The following is a 19,759-nucleotide window of genomic DNA, read 5'->3' on the forward strand; positions in this document are numbered from 1 at the left end:
TTTTATTTTTTGTTACAAGCCGTGTTTCGTTAAAGCCTATTTATTTTTGTTACTAGTCGTGTTTCGTTAAAGCCTATTTATTTTTGTTACAAGCCATGTTTCGTTAAAGCCTGTGTAAAGTTCATTTGTTTTAATGTACCGGTAGGCACCTGCGGCTTATAGACATGTGCGGCTTATTTATGTTCAAAATAATACTTTAAAAAAAATTCTGTGGGTGCGGCTTATATTCAGGTGCGCTTAATAGTCCGGAAATTATGGTAGTTAAAGAGACAGTGTTCAACAGGAATCTGTGTGTGGCCTCACCTGGTGTCCACACTAAGTGAGTACTTCATGCTGAAAAACATGCACAGACACACAAGGACAAACAATATAACATAGTTATAGAAATAATGAAGTGTCTTACTATTCTTGAAACTAATCCTTGAAACATCCTGCAGAGCGGCAGACTTCTCCTCTGGCACACAGCGGCGAGCTGCAGATCCAAGTTATGAAGGACACAGGTTAAACAAAAATTCAATATGGGTGACTTAAAATAGCCTGTTTTGTTTTTCTACAGACATCACACCCTTACCTGAACAGCACCCTCACCTGAGAGGTAAAAATTAAAGGGAGAGAAACTAGGTATTGAATAACTGCAGTTAACATAGCTCAGTAAATGGAAAAATACGCTTATTGCAATGTGAATGGCTCTTAAAAGAGCCTTTGGTTGTGTATAGTGTAGTCTATGGTGTTGCCAGGGAACAGCACCCTCTTCGAAGAAGTAGGAGGTGAAGATCTCCCGCACACAGATTGCCTCTCTTGCTGCGTTGTTGGACCCCGTCCTTGAAACATCCTGCAGAGCAGCAGACTCCTCCTCTGGCACACGGCGGCGAGCTGCAGATCTCCTCCTGGTCCTCGTGTCCATCCTCATGAAGTTATGAAGGACACAGGTAGCCTTCACACACCTGAATTCCTCCAGGAGGCAGTCCCAGACGGCCCTGGTCAACCAAACCTTGCAGTGCCCTACACGGTAACTAGGTAATCGTTTTGAAAGAATCTCCATTTACAAGGTATATGTAGGAATATGGAAGATAATGTCATTATTAGACTTTTACATCACCAGGTCATTGTGGATTACTAAAGTATAATATCCCTGATAACAAATCATGATAACATTGGAGTGATAGATGCATGTGGACACACATGTGGATGTGTAGCATGTGACAATAGCAGGATCATATCAAGGATAGCATCACAAATGAATACATAAATACCACTTGAAGCTTGAATCAGCTGTGCAGTCCTAAGGTAAAAACAAAAATGTGCACCCCTTTGAGTCCCCAGGACCAGGACTGAGAACCACTGCTCTTCATTGGGTCCTCTTCATCTGTAGACAGGCTTTCATAGCTCTCTGTATCTGAGGACAGAAAACCTCACAAGAAACAGACTTCCTTATACACCGCACTGAATATTATGTTACTATTATCTCCGTCCTCACTTCTAGGGACTGGAACTACACAAGTACCTGCCCTATACAGAATAGCCTCCTCTCTTACAGTTGGGGGTGCTATCCGTTCACCCTTCTCCATGGCTGTTAGCTACCTGGAAATGCATTTGAAGTTTGTTTTTTACAGAGATAAATACATCAAGATAGCTAGCTAATATGAAGTTAGGTATCTGGTGATATGTAATTAACTTAGCTAGCTTTCTTTCCACAAGTTTCCTGGGGAGGTTACTGGGGAAACGATTATGGGTGGTACTTCCGGAGGAATTAGCGAAGTACTGGGTTGACTGGTGGTATTTTTTGGTTTTAGAAGCTAGCCAACGGGGATAAGCAATAATGAGATATTCACTCGTTAGATGTTAAAATGTTACGGAGCTCGGGGACAACATGTGATGTTCGTGGTTGTACATACAACCAAACAAAACGTAATGATTGGCTTAAATTGCTTCGACCATAAACCTAAAACTAAATCAGAATGTTCCTCAAAGATGGTCGTTTCCATCACCTCCCAAATGACAACGAAGCTTAAAGAAATTGCCTCAAAAACTTAAACAAGCCCCCCCAAAAAGTTTGTTTCACTTTGATGATAAGACACCAACGCAGGATAACCCATACGCCATACCCAACATAGCACAGTGATTACCCTACATTTTAGCCCATTGTTAAGAATGAGAATTGTTCCACTGATCAGACTAAATAAACTATACTGAACAAAAATATGAATGCAACAATTTCAACGATTTTACTGAGTTACAGTTCATAGAAGGAAACCAGTCAAATGAAATAAATCCATTAGACCCTAATAGATGGATTTCACATGACTGAGCAGGGGTGCAGCCATAGGTGGGCCTGGGAGGGCATAGGCCCACCCACTTGGCAGCCAGGCCCACCCACTGGGGAGCCAGGCCCACCCAATCAGAATGAGTTTTTCCCCACAAAAGGGCTTTATTTTACAGACAAAAATACTCAGCCCCTGTGCATGAAACATGGATCAATACTGCATTTATATTTATAGATGTACTATTGTAAAATGGTTGTTCCACTGGATATCATAAGGTGAATGCACCAATTTGTAAGTCTCTCTGGATAAGAGCGTCTGCTAAATGGCGTAAGTGTAAATATGGCTGCAGTCCGGTGCCTTATTGCCAAAAGCAACACAGTCATAACACAGTCACCTGGGGCAGGCAGGCAGTCAATGGCTCAGTGTTCCATAACTGTTCACCTGTTTCTGCATCAAGCCTGGACAATGTTCCATCTATTTTTTGTTGTTGTGTTTTATGGTGTACAGCAGCATATCATGGATTTCATCTTAAATTTCCTACTTGTATGTGCATTTATTGAATTCTAATTCCAGCAGGTTTGGTCCTCCATATGCAGTTACCCATGACCACTTACTGGGAGGGGAAGTTGGGTAGAGAAGAGGGGAGCAGGAAGACCTTTTCTACAGGGTTTAACTAAGGTACAGCCCAGTGATAATGGATAACTACAATGAGGGGAAATAGTTGTAATGAGTAACAGGGTGGTGATATAGGATCATTTAATAAAAAGACAGAACTAATTGTAAGATAGGTGACTTGACAGCTGCTACGGCTTGGGACTGATGTGACAGCGTGCACTAAACCAGAGAATGCAGTTAAAGAGAGAAAGAATGTTGTTGAATTGGGGCTGGAAGAACACTGTAGTTCACTTAAAACAGAGTTTACACTTATACAAAATACACTTATCAGGAGTCGACTGTATATCATTACTTCCTGAAAGATGAAATCAATATAATTTATTAGCAGTATTAGGACAATCTATGATAAATACTCTTGGACAGATGGAAGGAGATATTTTCATAGATTTATTTTTATGAATCAATAACACCAGGTCAGACTTTTCTCGTCACATTTCAAAACAAACAATCAGGAATTTCTCTTTCTAAATGACGTGAAAACATCAAGAGACTTTGAACAGGGAACCTGTGAGTGTTGCAGAGATGGTTGTCCTTCTGGAAGGATCTCTCATCTCCACAGAGGAACTCTGGAGCGCTGTCAGAGTGAGCATCAGGTTGTTGGCCACCTCCTTGACCAAGGAGTCAATGTGTCTTAACTCACCTGTTTAAGCTTTGTCATTATGGAGTATAATGTATAGATAGATTTTTAGAATAAGGCTGTAACATAACAAAATGTGAAAAAGTTTAGGGGTCTGAATACTTTCTGAATGCACTGTATGTGTCTCTTTCAGAGGGGTGGGGATAAAAGGGGAAGTCTGCAATGTTTGATCATTAGTATCATTCAAACCAAATAAATGTGTTTGACAAAAGTAAATCCAGGGCCGGCTCTAGTCTTTTGGGGCCCTAAGAGATTTGGTTGGGGTGCCCCCACCATTTTGCCATGGGGTGGAGATTTTCTTTTGCAGTTTTAAAGCTAATTTCCTACAATTCTACACATTTTGTAATAACTTATTTAATGTTAATGACATCTGAGTGAGAATGACAAACAAAATCAACGTGCCTTGCCCGGTCGCTATTTGGCCATGATTACTACTAAGGTTAGCTGGCTAGACTAACTTCCAATCTAAAAATTGTTAGCTGACATCGCTAACTGAGTGACTGTCACTGACAAACAAACTGCTGATGCACAACCAAATGTCTAAATTGGACCTGGTGTATTCTACTATTCTGAGTCTAAATAGTAAGTTGAGACCCAGACTGAGCTCCTAAGATATTGTCAAACCACGTCAAGAGGCAGTAAATTAACTGGGAGTAGCTGGAGATGGACTTGACCTCCAGGCAAGTAACCAGAGCCATGTCGTCTGCATATTTGATGAGGGCCATATCACTGTTGCTTCCTAAGCCATTAGTCCACATCCTTTACTCACTTAACAGACAATCTCTTTGTCCTAATGCTCTTTCCTCTTTCAGTTTCTGTCCTGTTTTATTCCTTTGTGGACTTTATCCACATGCCTCAGCAGATTATTCTTCTGAGAGAATCTTTTACCAGACTGAGCAGCCATGTTGTTTATCTCTAGTGTGAATCAGTTTGTGCCTCCTTAGGTCCACCGTCTGATTGAAGCTTTTCCCACAGTCACCACAGATAAAAGATTTCTCTCCTGTGTGAGTCATTTTGTGCCTGGTTAGGCTACCCTTCAGATAAAAGTTTTTCCCGCAGTCACCACAGCTAAAAGGTTTCTCTCCTGTGTGAGTCAGTTTGTGCCTGGTTAGGTTACCCTTCAGATTAAAGCTTTTCCCGCAGTCACCACAGCTAAAAGGTTTCTCTCCTGTGTGAGTCAGTTTGTGCTTGGTTAGGTTACCCTTCAGATTAAAGCTTTTCCCGCAGTCACCACAGCAAAAAGGTTTCTCTCCTGTGTGAGTCAGTTTGTGCCTCCTTAGGTTCGCCATCCGATCGAAGCCTTTCCCACAATCACCACAGCTAAATGATTTCTCTCTTGTGTGAATAAGTTTGTGCATGTTTAGGTGCCCCTTCCGATTGAAATTTGTCCCGCAGTCGCCACAGCTAAATGGTTTCTCTCCTGTGTGAATTCTCATGTGCCTGGACAGAACTCCTTTGTGTTTGAAGGTCTTTCCACAAACAGGGCAGGGTTTCCCACCGTGACAGAGTCGGACATGGGCCTTCAGTTTACAGGTGGAGTTGTAGCGTTTTTTGCAGAAGCTGCATTCACTGGGTATCTTCTTGGTGGGAGTCACATGCCTCTGCAGGTCAGCTTTCAGAGCAAATGTTTCACCACAGTCACCGCAGCAGTGAGTTTTTCTAGAGCTGGTGCTGGGTTTGGTCAGGTGTTTCTCCAATGGTGGGCTGGGATCCAATGGTTGGCTGGGATGCAATGGTGGGCTGGGATCCAATGGTTGGCTGGGATGCAATGGTGGGCTGGGATCCAATGGTTGGCTGGGATGCAATGGTGGGCTGGGATCCAATGGTGGGCTGCTATCAAGTCCTACTGTGTCGCTGCTTACAGCTGAGCTGTGGCTGGAGGCATTGTTTTGATTATCTGGAGGGTCACAGGGAATGTAGAGACCCTTAATGTGGGTCACAGTGACAAAAGGTTTGAGATCCACTGGTTTAGAGTCACTCTCTCTGTTCTCCACAGTCTGGGTTTGGGGAAGAGTCAAGAACTGAAGTGGGTCCTCCTGATCACATTCACTTTTTACACAGGAAGTAGTGAATATGGAGTCTTTGGTATCAAAGAGCCCTTGAAGCTGCTCTTCCTCCTGATTGGTCCTGACTTCCTCTTGTTCCTCTTTAATCTGTGTGGTCTCTGGGTCCTCCTGCCCCAGACTGGGGCTCCACTCCTGCTCACAGTGCTGCTGCTCAGGGGGAACTTCCTCTTCAGAGAGAGAAAGAGAGAACTGCAGGGAGTCTGGAGGGAAGGAGAGGAGGAACAGATGTTATTTATATACTACAGAATTAAACAGAACACTTAAATCATACAGGTGAATAAAACATCTCTATGATTTTTTAAATTGCTTTATTGGCTCTCCATGATCTACACCAAGGGTGTCCAAGTCATTTAGTCCCGGGGCCTCATTCGGTCTTCAACGAGGTCCGCAGGGAAAATGTGTTATATTTCCTCGCTGTCAAAATGAGCCAAAAATAGTCTTTGATGCATGTTTTTTTATTTATGTTCGATGTTCCCTGACTGTCTAGCTTTAATTTCGGTGATTAATAGCGAGAGTCAAGAAACTGTACGAATACAAGATATAGGACTGCTTGATGTATGGCACAACTTCCACATGTCAGATAGAGAATATACTTTTTACTCAGGCCCCCCCCCTCACTGAATACCCCAGGTTAGATGACTTTTTCCATGTAAAGTGCAGAAAGGAACAGGCTTAAGGATTGTAGGATCCGGCAGAGCGACTTAATTATAATAGAGTTTACCTAACTCTACACCTCAAATCACAAACCAAGAAATACTATATGGAGGATTAATTCAAGCATGCTGAATGATCCAGCATTCAAGGAATCAATAAAAGACAGAAATGAACGTCTGGAGAAATATCCCCTGCTACATTGTGGGATGCAGCTAATGCGGTTATTAGAGGGAAGAAGATCACAGCCACATCATCTCAAGAAAAATATTAAAGCACAGAAACTGCTTAAATTACAGGAAACATTAGGAAGTTTAGAACGATCTCACAGTCATCTCAAAGACCCTCCTTATATTTATGTGAGAATCAAAAAGGTAAAACAGGAAATTGACCAGATGTGAAGAAGTAGAGAAGAAGCTCAGGTTCCTGAAACTCAGTCAGTAAGACAGCATTGAATGAGCTGTATTCCTCCATAAGCAAACAACAAAACGCTCACCCAGAGGCGGCGCTCCTAGTAGCCGGGGACTTTAATGCAGAGAAACTTAAATCCGTTTTACCAAATTTCTATCAGCATGTCACATGTGCAACCAGAGGGAAAATAATTCTGGACCATCTATACTCCACACACAGAAACGCACACAAAGCTCTCCCTCGCCCTCCATTTGGCAAATCTGACCATAATTCTATCCTTCCGATTCCTGCTTACAAGCAAAAAATAAACTAGGAAGCACCAGTGACTCAGGTACAGGATGGCAACAACAACTGCCTGAGTTACACCAGGAATGCACAATCCCTCCATCAGTGCTCAGACTGTCTTCAATAGGCTGAGAGAGGCTGGACTGAGGGCTTGTAGGCCTGTTGTAAGGCAGGTCCTCACCAGACATCACCGGCAGCAACGTCGCCTATGAACACAAACCCACCGTAACTGGACCAGACAGGACTTGCAAAAGGTGCTCTTCACTGACAAGTCGCGGTTTTGTCTCACCAGGGGTGATGGTCAGATTTGCATTTATCATCTAAGGAATGAGTGTTACACCGAGGCCTGTACTCTGGAGCGGGATCGATTTGGAGTTGGAGGGTCCGTCATGGTCTGGGGCGGTGTGTCACAGCATCATCGGACTGAGCTTGTTGTCACTGCAGGCAATCTCAAATCTGTGCGTTACAGGGAAGACATCCTCCTCCCTCATGTGGTACCCTTCCTGCAGGCTCATCATGACATGACCCTCCAACATGACAATGCCACCAGCCATACTGCTCGTTCTGGGCGTGATTTCCTGCAAGACAGGAATGTCAGTGTTCTGCCATGGCCAGCGAAGAGCCCGGATCTCAATCCCATTGAGCACGTCTGGGACCTGTTGGATCGGAGGGTGAGGGCTAGGTCCATTCCCCCCAGAAATATCCGGGAACTTGCAGGTGCCTTGGTGAAAGAGTGGGGTAACATCTCACAGCAAGAACTGGCAAATCTGGTGCAGTCCATGTGGAGGAGACACACTGCAGTAACTGAACAAGTTCCACAGACATGTGACTAACAGAAATGGAATAATGTTTCCCTGAACAAAGGGGGGGTCAAAATCAAAAGTAACAGTCAGTATCTTGACGTTACCCTAGGATAGGGGGGGCCACAGCGCATTTTGGAAAAAATTCGTGCCCATTTTCAACGGCCTACTAATCAAACTCAGAAGCTAGGATATGCATATAATTAATACCTGTGGATAGAAAACACCCTAAAGTTTCTAAAACTGTTTTAATGGTGTCTGTGAGTATAACAGAACTCATATGGCAGTCAAAACCCCGAGACCGATTGAAACAGGAAGTGGAATTCTGAATTCTGGACTCAACTTCACGTCGTTGCCTATTATTCACACCGTGAACTATCGTTATTTGAGCACATCCTATTGCTTCCACAAGATGTCGCCAGTCTTTACAAAGTGTTTTGAGCCTTCTACTGTCGAAACTCAGTGAATGAGACGCGTTGGAAATTGGTCACAGCGGGAGGGCCATCACCATTATGACGCCGGCGGCCCTGTCTACCCCCACCTTTGGAAACGTTTTGAAACACATTGAAATCGTCCCCGTCGAATCTTATTGGCTCTCTTGTTGAAACAGGCCCTGAAGATTTATGTTATACAACGTTTGACATGTTTGAACGAACCTAAATGGGAAAAAATTGTTTTTTTCTGACACGGCTGTCCCGCGGCCGGCAGAGCTTTTGGATACTGCCTTCAGACGCGCTAACAACAGCAAGCTAATGGAACATAAAGGATGGACTTTTTCGACCGAAAATACATCTGTTGTGGACCTGGGATTCCTGGAAGTGCTTTCTGATGAAGACAACTAAAGGTAAGGGATTATTGACAATATTATACAACATTAGATGTGATATGCGATTGTTCCAAGATGGCGCCGAGCTGTATTTACTAGCTCATTTTCTGAGTATCGCATCCCCTTTTATCGCTAAGTGTGATTACCCAGTAAAGTTATTTTTAAATCTGGTATGACAGGTGCTTTCAAGAGATATTCATCTATAAATCTTAGATTGACAATATTACATTTTAAACATGTTTTCGAATAGTAATTCAGTAAATTGTAGCACTGTTTCATCGGATGCTTTTGACGGGAAAATAGTTAGTCAACGTCAGACGCCGATGTAAAATGCTGTTTTCATATATAAATATGAACTTTATTGAACAAAAGAATGCATGCATTGTGTAACATGATGTCCTAGGTGTGTCATCTGATGAAGTTTGTAAAAGGTTAGTGCTGCATTTAGCTGTTTTTTGGTTATTTGTGATGCTTGTGGTTGGTCGGAAAATGGCTATGTTGCTGCTTTTTACGATGGACTCCTCTAACATAATCTAATGATTTGCTTTTCCTGTAAAACCTTTTTGAAATCGGACGACGTGGGTCGATTCAGGAGAGGTGTATCTATAAAATGAATTTTTTATTTTTATTTTTATTTTTCAAATTATTAAATTTTGTTATGCTAATGGCGATATGATTTTTCGCTGGATTTTGATCCCGCTGACGGGATGAGACGCTGAAGAGGGTTTAATGTCTCAGTTGTTGAATCTTGTTATGTTCATACAAATATTTACACATGTTAAGTTTACTGAAAATAAACGCAGTTGACAGTGAGAGGACGTTTCTTTTTTTGCTGAGTTTATATTAAACAGAAATGGAGGAGGAACTTAACATTAACACCCATTTACGGTAAAAATTCTAAACAACTTCTTAAAAAAGCCTAAGCAGTTTATTAATTGAGTAGAACTATAGCTAACAATCAGTAGATATACGTACTAACCTATTCTACATAGTTTTATCTCCGGTGTGATCCGCAGCAGTCTCCGTAGCAGATCATTCTCTTCCTGGTACTCTACTACAGTTTCCTCAACCGCACCAAGAATCTCCACAGCAGCAGATGCCGTTAAACATTCATTTAACAACACACGAAACAACTGTAGTTTAGACGTTTTCAGTGGACTGAGAGTTGGGTGTTCAGCTAGTATGGCTTCTTGATGTGGGTCCATCTGATCACATTCACTTTTCACACAGGAAGGAGTGAATATGGAGTCTTTGGTATCAAAGAACCCTTGAAGCTGCTCTTCCTGCTGACTGGTCCTGACTTCCTCCTGTTCCTCTTTAATCTGTGTGGTCTCTGCGTCCTTCTGCCCCAGACTGGGACTCCACTCCTGCTGCTCAGGGGGAACCTCCTCTTCAGAGACAGAGAGCTGCAGGGAGTCTGGAGGGAAGGAGAGGATGAGCAGAGGTTACCTATACAGCATAGAATTAAATAGAACACTTGAATGATACTAATATAAAATATCATACTAATGATACTAATACTAATGATAGAATTCTAGATCTCTGTGATCTATATAGTGAAGGAGGAGTCGAACCTCCAGCGCCATAGTTAAAGCCTGTGTCTGAGGTTGAGGGTCCATTGAAAATACGGTAAACAACTTTCAACCAACCTTCGAATTTAGAAGGCACCTGTGTCTTAAAAATCACTTCTTTTTTTTTTATACCCCTTGTTTGCTGCCGGACCTCTCACATTTCCCAGCATCTTTTCTGGTACTAGTCATTCGTTCATCTCGGTTACCCAGAATTAAAATTCTCTAGCGAAAGTTAGTCATTTCGTGTTTTAAGTCTCCTCCCTCGTAAATGTAAACTCTTTTTGCTGTGGAATCCATTTATCATCCACACACACAGCCTTGAAAAATCACAGCATCAGGTTAAGATTTTGCCTCACTGGAACTAAGGGGCCTAGCCCGAACCATGAAAAACAGCCCCAGACCGTTATTCCTCTTCCACCAAACTTTACAGTTGACAGTATGCACTGGGGCAGGTAGCGTTCCCCTGGCATCCGCCAAATGCAGATTTGTCCGTTGGAGTGCTTGATGGTAAAGTGTGATTCATTACTCCAGAGTCCAATTGCGGCGAGATTTACATCACTCCAGCCAACGCTTGGCATTGTGTATGGTGATCTTAGGTTTGTATGCGGCTGCTCGGCCACGGAAACCCATTTCATGAAGCTCCCGACTAACAGTTATTGTGCTGAACTTGCTTCCAGCTTCAGTTTGGAACTCGTAGTGAGTATTGCAACCAACGATTTTTACGCGTTACACACTTCAGCACTCGGAAGTCCCGTTCTGTGAGCTTGTGTGTCCTACCACTTCGAGGCTGAGCCGTTGTTGCTCCTAGAAGTTTTCACTTCACAATAACAGCACTTACACTTGACGCAGGCTAGCAATGTGTTGGCGTCCTATGATGGCGCTACATTGAAAGTCACTGAGCTCTTCAGTAAGGCCATTCTACTGCCAATGTTTGACTATGGAGATTGCTTGATTTTATACACCTGGCAGCAACAGGTGTGCTGAAATAACCAAATCCACTAATTTGAAGGGGTAGGGAAAGGGGATACCTAGTCAGTTGTACAACTGAATGCCTTCAACTGAAATGTGTCTTCCGCATTTAACCCAACCCCTCTGAATCAGAGAGGTGCGGAGGGGCTGCCATAATCGACATCCACGTCTTCGGAGCCCGGGGAACAGTGGGGTTAATTGCCTTACTCAGGGCTAGAAAGACAGATTTTTACCTTGTCAGCTGGGGGATTCGATCCAGCAACCTTTCGGGTTACTGGCCCAACGTTCTAACCACTAGGCTACCTGCCGCCTGTGTCCGCATACTGCTGTATTCATAGTGTACCTTCAGCAATAGACGCTGAAGGTAATTATGGTTTATAACCCTTAGACCCTTATTTAATAAATGACATAACAAAGGTGTCTAGATTTGGGCTAAGCTATGATCTAATACAGCCTGCAGATGACTGTCTGCCATTTCAAATAGTCTTGTGACAAAAACAACTTTTTAAATCCATTCACGGTCAAAATGTTACAGTAGATGGGCTCTCGAGAGGCGTCACTACAGACCCTGGTTCGATCCTGGGCTGTATCACAACCGGCCGTGATTGGGAGTCCCATAGGGCAGCGCACAATTGGCCCAGTGTCGTCGGCGTTAGGCCGTCATTGTAAATAATGATTTGTTCTTAACTGAATTACCTAGTTAAATAAATAAAATAAACTTAACTGTTTTTAAGAAATGGTGATCACTGTTAGCCTAAACGGTATTCATTCAGTATAACTATAGCTAACTATCAGTAGATATTCATACGAACCTGTTCTACATAGTTGAACCTCTGATGTGATCTCCAGCAGTCTCCGTAGCCGATCATTCTCCTCCTGGTATTTCACTACCGTTTTCTCAACTTCCCCGAAAATCTCCACAGCAGCCGCCGTTAAACGCTCATTTAAAAACATATGAAACGACTGTAGATGGGACATGTTTCAGTCGAATGAGAGTTGGGTATTCGGCTAGTATGGTTTCGTCCAAGTGGAAATAATAGTGGCCACAAACAAAAGAAACCCGCTGCTGTTGCATTAGTGGCAAGTAGTTTCACTTCCGCATTGTCTTCTTTTTCTGTAATATCAGCGGGATGAGATCCCATAAGTACAACACAGTGCCCCATGTGGATGGGGTTTTATTACAAGCTACAGACCAGTGAGAGTGGAACGAAATAACTACAATATGGGGAAAACGTTATATTAAGTAATAGGGAGATCTAGGATGATCATTAATTGTATGAACCGAATTAAAAGACAAAACATTGCAACACAGGTGATTCCTGACAACTGCATCCACTTGGGACTGATGTGACAGCTTGCACTAAACCAGAGAAAATTAATAGCAATCATCAATTTCTTGAGGAACAGAATCAGAACCGCAAATAAAAGTGATCGATAATGTTCCGGAACAGAAGCATTATTTTAAAAGCTAGGGAACCGGTTGATAACATTATTTTACATTTTTTCCAGTCCCACACAAAATGCAACAAAGTGCCTATGCAAAGCTCTCACTCTGTCACTCAAAAACGTATTCCAGTGTCTGCCTGCCAGCTGAAAATCTTTGCCAGTGTGTGTCTCAGTGGGGCATGTGTATGTGTAGGTTACCTGCCCCTCCCTTTCCGGAGCATAGGTTACTGCGCCTGCCGTACTGACGTTACAAGCGTGACTAAGAAATTAGGGAGAAAGATTTTTCATTAGAGAATAAAGGATTCCCTTTTTCGATGCTAGTTAAGGATACTATAGTTAACACATTTCACAATGGATTTATTAACTACAAAAGGGTAAGACGTATTTAAATGTTTATTCTGGTGCCGCTCTGCACACACAAGGTCGATAGATAGCTAGCTCTGGTCCAATGCTAAGCCAACTCTCGGAAGATTAATTACATTCAAAGCTCCTTCATAGATGCTGTTCCTCATAGGTATATTTCTGTGGGCTTATTTCAGATAAGCAAGATGCCCAGCACCAGTGGTGGAATAAGTATCCAATTGAGTAAAAGTAAAGATACCTTAATACAAAATGACTGAAGTAAAAGTGAAAGTCACCCAGCATTATACAACTTCAGTAAAAGTCTAAAAGTATTTGGTTTTAAATATACTTAAGTATATTATGAGCATCCTTTCAATCACACCCTTCTCATTAACCTGTGGTGAGTTATTCACCATTTTTGATGAATAAAGAGAAAAATTATTGATTATTATTATATTATTATTTGTGCCCTGGTCCTATAAGAGCTCTTTGTCACTTCCCACGAGCCGGGTTGTGACAAAAACACACTCATTATTGTGTTTAATGAATGTATTGTATAGTGTGTGTGTGTGTGGCAGGCTTACAATGATGGCAAAAAAAAACATTTGAGAGTGCACTGATCCTGGTGCTAGAGGGGGTACGCAGCTGGAGGTTGAATGTTTGAAGCTGTATGGGACTATAAAAAGTTTGGGAACCACTGGATTAGACCATTGATCGAAAATTCAAGCCTGATGCAACCTAAGCCTGATGAGCCATACATTAAATACATCTTGTTTGGACTTGGATTGATAACGTTATATAGGGGTTCTGTCCACCACCACGGGTCATCTCAATTTACAGGTAGTGAGGCATTGAGAGGAGGACCATTCAAAAGGAGAAACCAGAGAACTCTCTGTACAGAGAGACTTGAAGAAACCAGAGAACTCTCAGAGACGGGGAGACTTGGAGAAACCAGAGGACTCTCAGTACAGACAGACTTGAAGAAACCAGAGAACTCTCAGTACAGAGAGACTTGGAGAAACCAGAGGACTCTCAGTACAGAGAGACTTGGAGAAACCAGAGGACTCTCAGTACAGAGAGACTTGAAGAAACCAGAGGTCTCACGGTACAGAGAGACTTGGAGGAACCAGAGAACTCTCAGTAAAGAGAGACTTGGAGAAACCAGAGAACAGCTGGAAGAGGCAGAGAAGAGATAGAAGAAAATAAAAGTTAAATGGGATGATTTCTGAAAATGGGAAAGAGAAGCGGATGTATTGAAGGGCAGAACAGTGACATGATTAATGGTGAAGAAAGTCGACAAAGGAAAGGAAACAGAAGACAAAGGAAAGGAAACAGATGACAAAGGAAAGGAGACAGTAGACAAAGGAAAGGAGACAGTAGACAAAGGAAACAGAAGACAAAGGAAACAGAAGACAAAGGAAAGGAGACAGTAGACAAAGGAAAAGGAGACAGTAGACAAAGGAAAGGAGACAGTAGACAAAGGAAAGGAGACAGTAGACAAAGGAAAGGAGACAGTAGACAAAGGAAAGGAGACAGTAGATAAAGGAAAGGAAACAGTAGAAAGTGAGAGAAGCCCCAAACACTGCAGCCACATCAGGGGCACAGCCTTTACTGCAGCCACATCGGGAGCACAGCCTTTACTGCAGCCCCATCGGGAGCACAGCCTTTACTGCAGCCACATCCACTTGACCGGTGTAGTATGACTCGATCTTAGTCCTGTATTGATGCTTTGCCTGTTTGATGGTTCGTCGGAGGGCATAGCAGGATTTCTTATAAGCTTCCGGGTTAGAGTCCCACTCCTTGAAAGCGGCAGCTCTAGCCTTTAGCTCAGTGCGGATGCTGCCTGTAATCCATGGCTTCTGGTTGGGGTGTGTACGTACGCTCACTGTGAGGACGACGTCATCGATGCACTTATTGATGAAGCCAATGACGGATGTGGTGCACTCCTCAATGCCATCGGAGGAATCCCAGAACATATTCCAGTCTGTACTAGTAAAATAGTCCTGTAGCTTAGCATCTGCTTCATCTGACCACTTTTTTTTATTGATCTAGTCACTGCTGATTCTGGTTTAATTTTTGCTTGTAAGCAGGAATCAGGAGGATGGAATTATGGTCAGAGTTGCCAAATGGAGAGCGAGGGAGAGCTTTGTATGCGTCTCTGTGTGTGGAGTACAGGTGGTCCAGAATTATTTTCCCTCTGGTTGCACATTTAACATGCTGATAGAAATTTGGTTAAACTGATTTAAGTTTCCCTGCATTAAAGTCCCCGGCTACTAGGAGCGCCGCCTCTGGGTGAGCGTTTTGTTGTTTGCTTATGGAGGAATACAACTCATTCAATGCTATCTTAGTGCCAACCTCTGACTGAGTTGATATGTAAACAGCTACGAAGAATACAGATGAGAACTCTCTCAGTAGGCAGTTGTAACGGCCGTCGTTCAAATGAGACCAAGGTGCAGCGGAGGATGTGTTCATCTTCAGGAATTTATTAAAGAAAGAACACGTTAGACAAAAACAAGAAACCGACAGCCAAACAGTCCTGTCAGGTTCAAACACTAAACAGAAACAATTACCCACAAAACCCAAAGGAAAAACATGCTCCTTATGTGTGACTCCCAATCAGCAACAACGAGCTTCAGCTGTGCCTGATTGGGAGCCACACACGGCCCAAAACAAAGAAATACAAAAACATAGAGAAAGGAACATAGAATGCCCACCCAATGTAACACCCTGGCCTAACCAAAATAAAGAACAAAAAACCCCTCTCTATGGCCAGGGCGTTACAGTACCCCCCCCAAAGGTGCGGACTCTGGCCGCAAAACCTGACTCAGAAGGGGAGGGTCCGGGTGGGCCTTCTTACGGGCGCGGGACGTGGCCTCTGCTCCACCCTTGGCGTCGCCCTCTTAGGTGGCGCACCTGGCCGCGCCGAAGGTATGGTGGGCGACCCTGACTGCGCCCGGCTGGCGGGCGGCGATGGCTGCGCCCGGCTGGCGGGCGACCCTGGTTGCGCCCGGCTGATGGGCGGTGATGGTTGCGCCTGGCTGGCGGGCGACCCTGGTTGCGCCCGGCTGGCGACGTTGGCTGCGCCTGGCTGGCGGGCGACCCTGGTTGCGCCCGGCTGGCGACGTTGGCTGCGCCCGGCTGGCGGGCGTCCCTGGCTGCTCCGGCGGCACTGACCCAGGATTCACCAGGCTGGGGAGATATGAAGGAGGCCTGGCCCTGGGCACAGGCACAGGACTCACCAGTCTGTCGGGCGGCTCTGGCGGCTTCGGCGGCTCCGGGCTGGCGGGCGGCTCTGACTGCTCTGGACAGGCGGGCGGCTCTGGCGGCTCCGGACAGGCGGGCGGCTCTGGCGGCTCCTGACTAGCGGGCGGCTCTGACGGCTCCTGACTGGTGGGCAGCTCTGGCGGTTCCTGACTGGCGGGCAGCTCTGGCGGCTCCGGACTGGCGGGCAGCTCTGGCGGCTCCGGACTGGCGGGCAGCTCTGGCGGCTCCGGACTGGCGGGCAGCTCTGGCGGCTCCGGACTGGTGGGCAGCTCTGGCGGCTCTGGCCCCGGATTCACCAGGCTGGGGAGACATGAAGGAGGCCTAGCCCTTGGCACAGGCACAGGACTCACCAGGCTGGGGAGACATGAAGGAGGCCTGGCCCTGGGCGCAGGCACAGGACTCACCAGGCTGGCGGCTCTGGCGGCTCTGGACAGGCGGGCGGCTCTGGCGGCTCCTGACTGGCGGGCGGCTCTGACGGCTCCTGACTGGCGGGCAGTTTTGGCGGCTCCTGACTGGTGGGCAGCTCTGGCGGCTCCGGACTGGCGGGCAGCTCTGGCGGCTCCGGACTGGCGGGCAGCTCTGGCGGCTCCGGACTGGCGGGCAGCTCTGGCGGCTCCGGACTGGTGGGCAGCTCTGGCGGCTCTGGCCCAGGATTCACCAGGCTGGGGAGACATGAAGGAGGCCTGGCCCTGGGCACAGGCACAGGACTCACCAGGATGGGGAGACCCACTGGAGGCCTGGTCCTGGGAGGTGGCACAGGACGGACAAGGATGGGGAGACCCACTGGAGGTCTGGTCCGAGGAGGAGGCACAGGATAAACCGGGCTGTGGGGGAGCACTGGAGTTCTGGTACGGACGCTCTTTACCCACACTCCAGGCTGAATGCCCACTTTGGCCCGGCACGGGCGGAGAGCAGGCATTGGGCAAACTGGACCCTCCCAGCGCTCTGGAGACACAGTGCGCAACGCCGGCGCAGGATAACCTGGACCGAGGAGGCGCACTGGAGACCAGACGCGCTGAGCTGGCACCATCCGCCCTGGCTCGATGCCTGCACTCGCATGGGACTTGCGGGGGGCTAGTATGTAGCGCACCGGGCTTTGAACGCGCACTGGGGACACCGTGCACTCCACAGCTTAACACAGTGTCTTACCAGTACCACGCTGCTTCCGGTAAGCGCGGGGAGTTGGCTCAGGTCTACTGCCTGACTTCGCCAATCTCCCCGTGTGCCCCCCCCCCCCAAAAAATGTGGGGGTTGCCTCTCGTGTCTGCTGTGCTCCCTTTCCTCATACCAATGCCTCTCAGCTCTCGCCGCCTCGATCTCCCACTGCGGGCGGCGATAATCCCCAGCTTGAGCCCATGGTCCTTTCCCGTCCAGGATTTCCTCCCAAGTCCACGAATCCTGAACGCTCCTCTCCTGGCGCTTCTCCTTCCTCCGCTGCTTGGTCCGTTGTTGGTGGGTAATTCTGTAATGGCCGTCGTTCAAATGAGACCAAGGTGCAGCGGAGGATGTGTTCATCTTCAGGAATTTATTAAAGAAAGAACACGTTAGACAAAAACAAGAAACTGACAGCCAAACAGTCCTGTCAGGTTCAAACACTAAACAGAAACAATTACCCACAAAACCCAAAGGAAAAACATGCTCCTTATGTGTGACTCCCAATCAGCAATAACGAGCTTCAGCTGTGCCTGATTGGGAGCCACACACGGCCCAAAACAAAGAAATACAAAAACATAGAGAAAGGAACATAGAACGCCCACCCAATGTAACACCCTGGCCTAACCAAAATAAAGAACAAAAAAACCCTCTCTATGGCCAGGGCGTTACAGCAGTGTGGTCTACAGCTTATCATGATATACTCTACCTCAGGCGAGCAATAGCTCGAGACTTCCTTAGATATAGTGCACCATCTGTTATTTACAAAAATACATAGTCCGCTGCCCCTTGTCTTACCAGACGCAGCTGTTGTATCCTGCCGGTACATCGTATAACCAGCCAGCTGTATGTTGATATTGTCATCATTCAGCCATGACTCCGTGAAGCATAAGATATTACAGTTTTTAATGTCCCGTTGGTAGTTTAATCTTTCATGTAACTCGTCGATTTTATTGTCCAATGATTGCAAGTTTGCTAGCAGAATTGAGGGAAGTGGGGGTTTATTCGATCGCCTACGAATTCTCAGAAGGCAGCCCGCTCACCGGCCCCTCTTTCTCCGTCTCCTCTTCATGCAGATCACGGGGGTTGGGGCCTGTTCCCGAGGGAGCCGTATATCCTCCGCCTCGGGTTCGTCAGAGTCGGGAAAGAAGAAAAAGGATTCTGTTAGTCCGTGGTGTCCTGATGTCCTGATGTCCTGACGTCTAGAAGTTATTTTCAGTCATAAGAGACGGTAGCAGTAACATTATGTACAAAATAAGTAAAACAAATAAGTTACAAACAACGCAGATAAACAAACAAAAAAACACAATCGGTTGGGGGCATGTAAAACGTCTGTCTTCTGCTCTGGCGCCATCTTACTCCGACACCATCTCCAGCGTCATCTTACTTACTTTTTAAATGAGCATTTAACGACGGCTGCTATGGAGATTTTCGTGAAGTTGAGAAAACGGTAGTGGAATACCAGAAGGAGAATGATCAGCTACGGAGACTGCTGCGGATCACACCAGAGATACAACTATGTAGAATAGGTTCGTATGTAAATCTACTGATAGCTAGCAATACTTATAATCAATGAATACTGTTTTGATATAGATTATTCAATTGTTGATATCAATAATTGCCGAATTGCTGATATATTAGCATATGGTTATGATAATTAACACTGAAAACCAATCAGCTTCAAGTGACCACTTTTCCCTGAAATAATGTTACTTGCAGGTGGCAGAAGCCATTAACGTGCTGCACTTTAACACAGATAGAGTAATGAGACAGATATGTACACTACTGGTCACACGTTTTAGAACACCTACACTTTGAAGGGTTTTTCTTCATTTTTACTATTTTCTACATTGAAGAATAATAGTGAAGACATCAAAAATATGAAATAACACATATAGAATCATTTAGTAAACAAAAAAGTGTTATATTTTATATTTGAGATTCTTCAAATAGCCACCCTTTGCTTAATGACAGCTTTGCACACTCTTGGCATTCTCTCAACCAGCTTCACCTGGAATGCTTTTCCAACAGTCTTGAAGGAGTTCCCACATATGCTGAGCACTTGTTGGCTGCTTTTCCATCACTCTGCGGTCCGACTCATTCCAAACCATCTCAATTTGGTTGAGTTATAGGATTATCGAGGCCAGGTCATCTGATGTAGCACTCCATCACTCTCCGCAACCGCAAGGCTCTCCAGAGGGTGGTGCGGTCTGCACAACGCATCACCGGGGGCAAACTACCTGCCCTCCATGACACATACAGCACCCGATGTCACAGGACGGCCAAAAAGATCATCAAGGACAACAACCACCCGAGCCACTGCCTTTTCACACCGCTACAATCCAGAAGGCGAGGTCAGTACAGGTGCATCAAAGCTGGGACCGAGAGACTGAAAAGCAG

At 45.4% G+C, this 19,759-nt stretch overlaps 1 protein-coding gene across 1 annotated transcript; it reads right to left on the minus strand.

The window, feature by feature from the left end:
• Positions 1–3,305: 3,305 nt before the first annotated feature.
• Positions 3,306–12,251, minus strand: LOC106578120 (uncharacterized). Its single transcript, XM_014156739.3, is given in 4 exon segments — positions 3,306–4,466; positions 4,468–5,842; positions 9,595–10,032; positions 11,968–12,251. Coding segments are annotated over 4 exon segments (2,061 nt in total). The 5' UTR covers positions 12,134–12,251; the 3' UTR covers positions 3,306–4,384.
• Between the last annotated feature and the right edge of the window lie 7,508 nt (positions 12,252–19,759).

Source organism: Salmo salar, chromosome 18, assembly GCF_965601325.2.
Source record: "Salmo salar chromosome 18, fSalSal1, whole genome shotgun sequence".
NCBI classification, from domain to species: domain Eukaryota; kingdom Metazoa; phylum Chordata; class Actinopteri; order Salmoniformes; family Salmonidae; genus Salmo; species Salmo salar.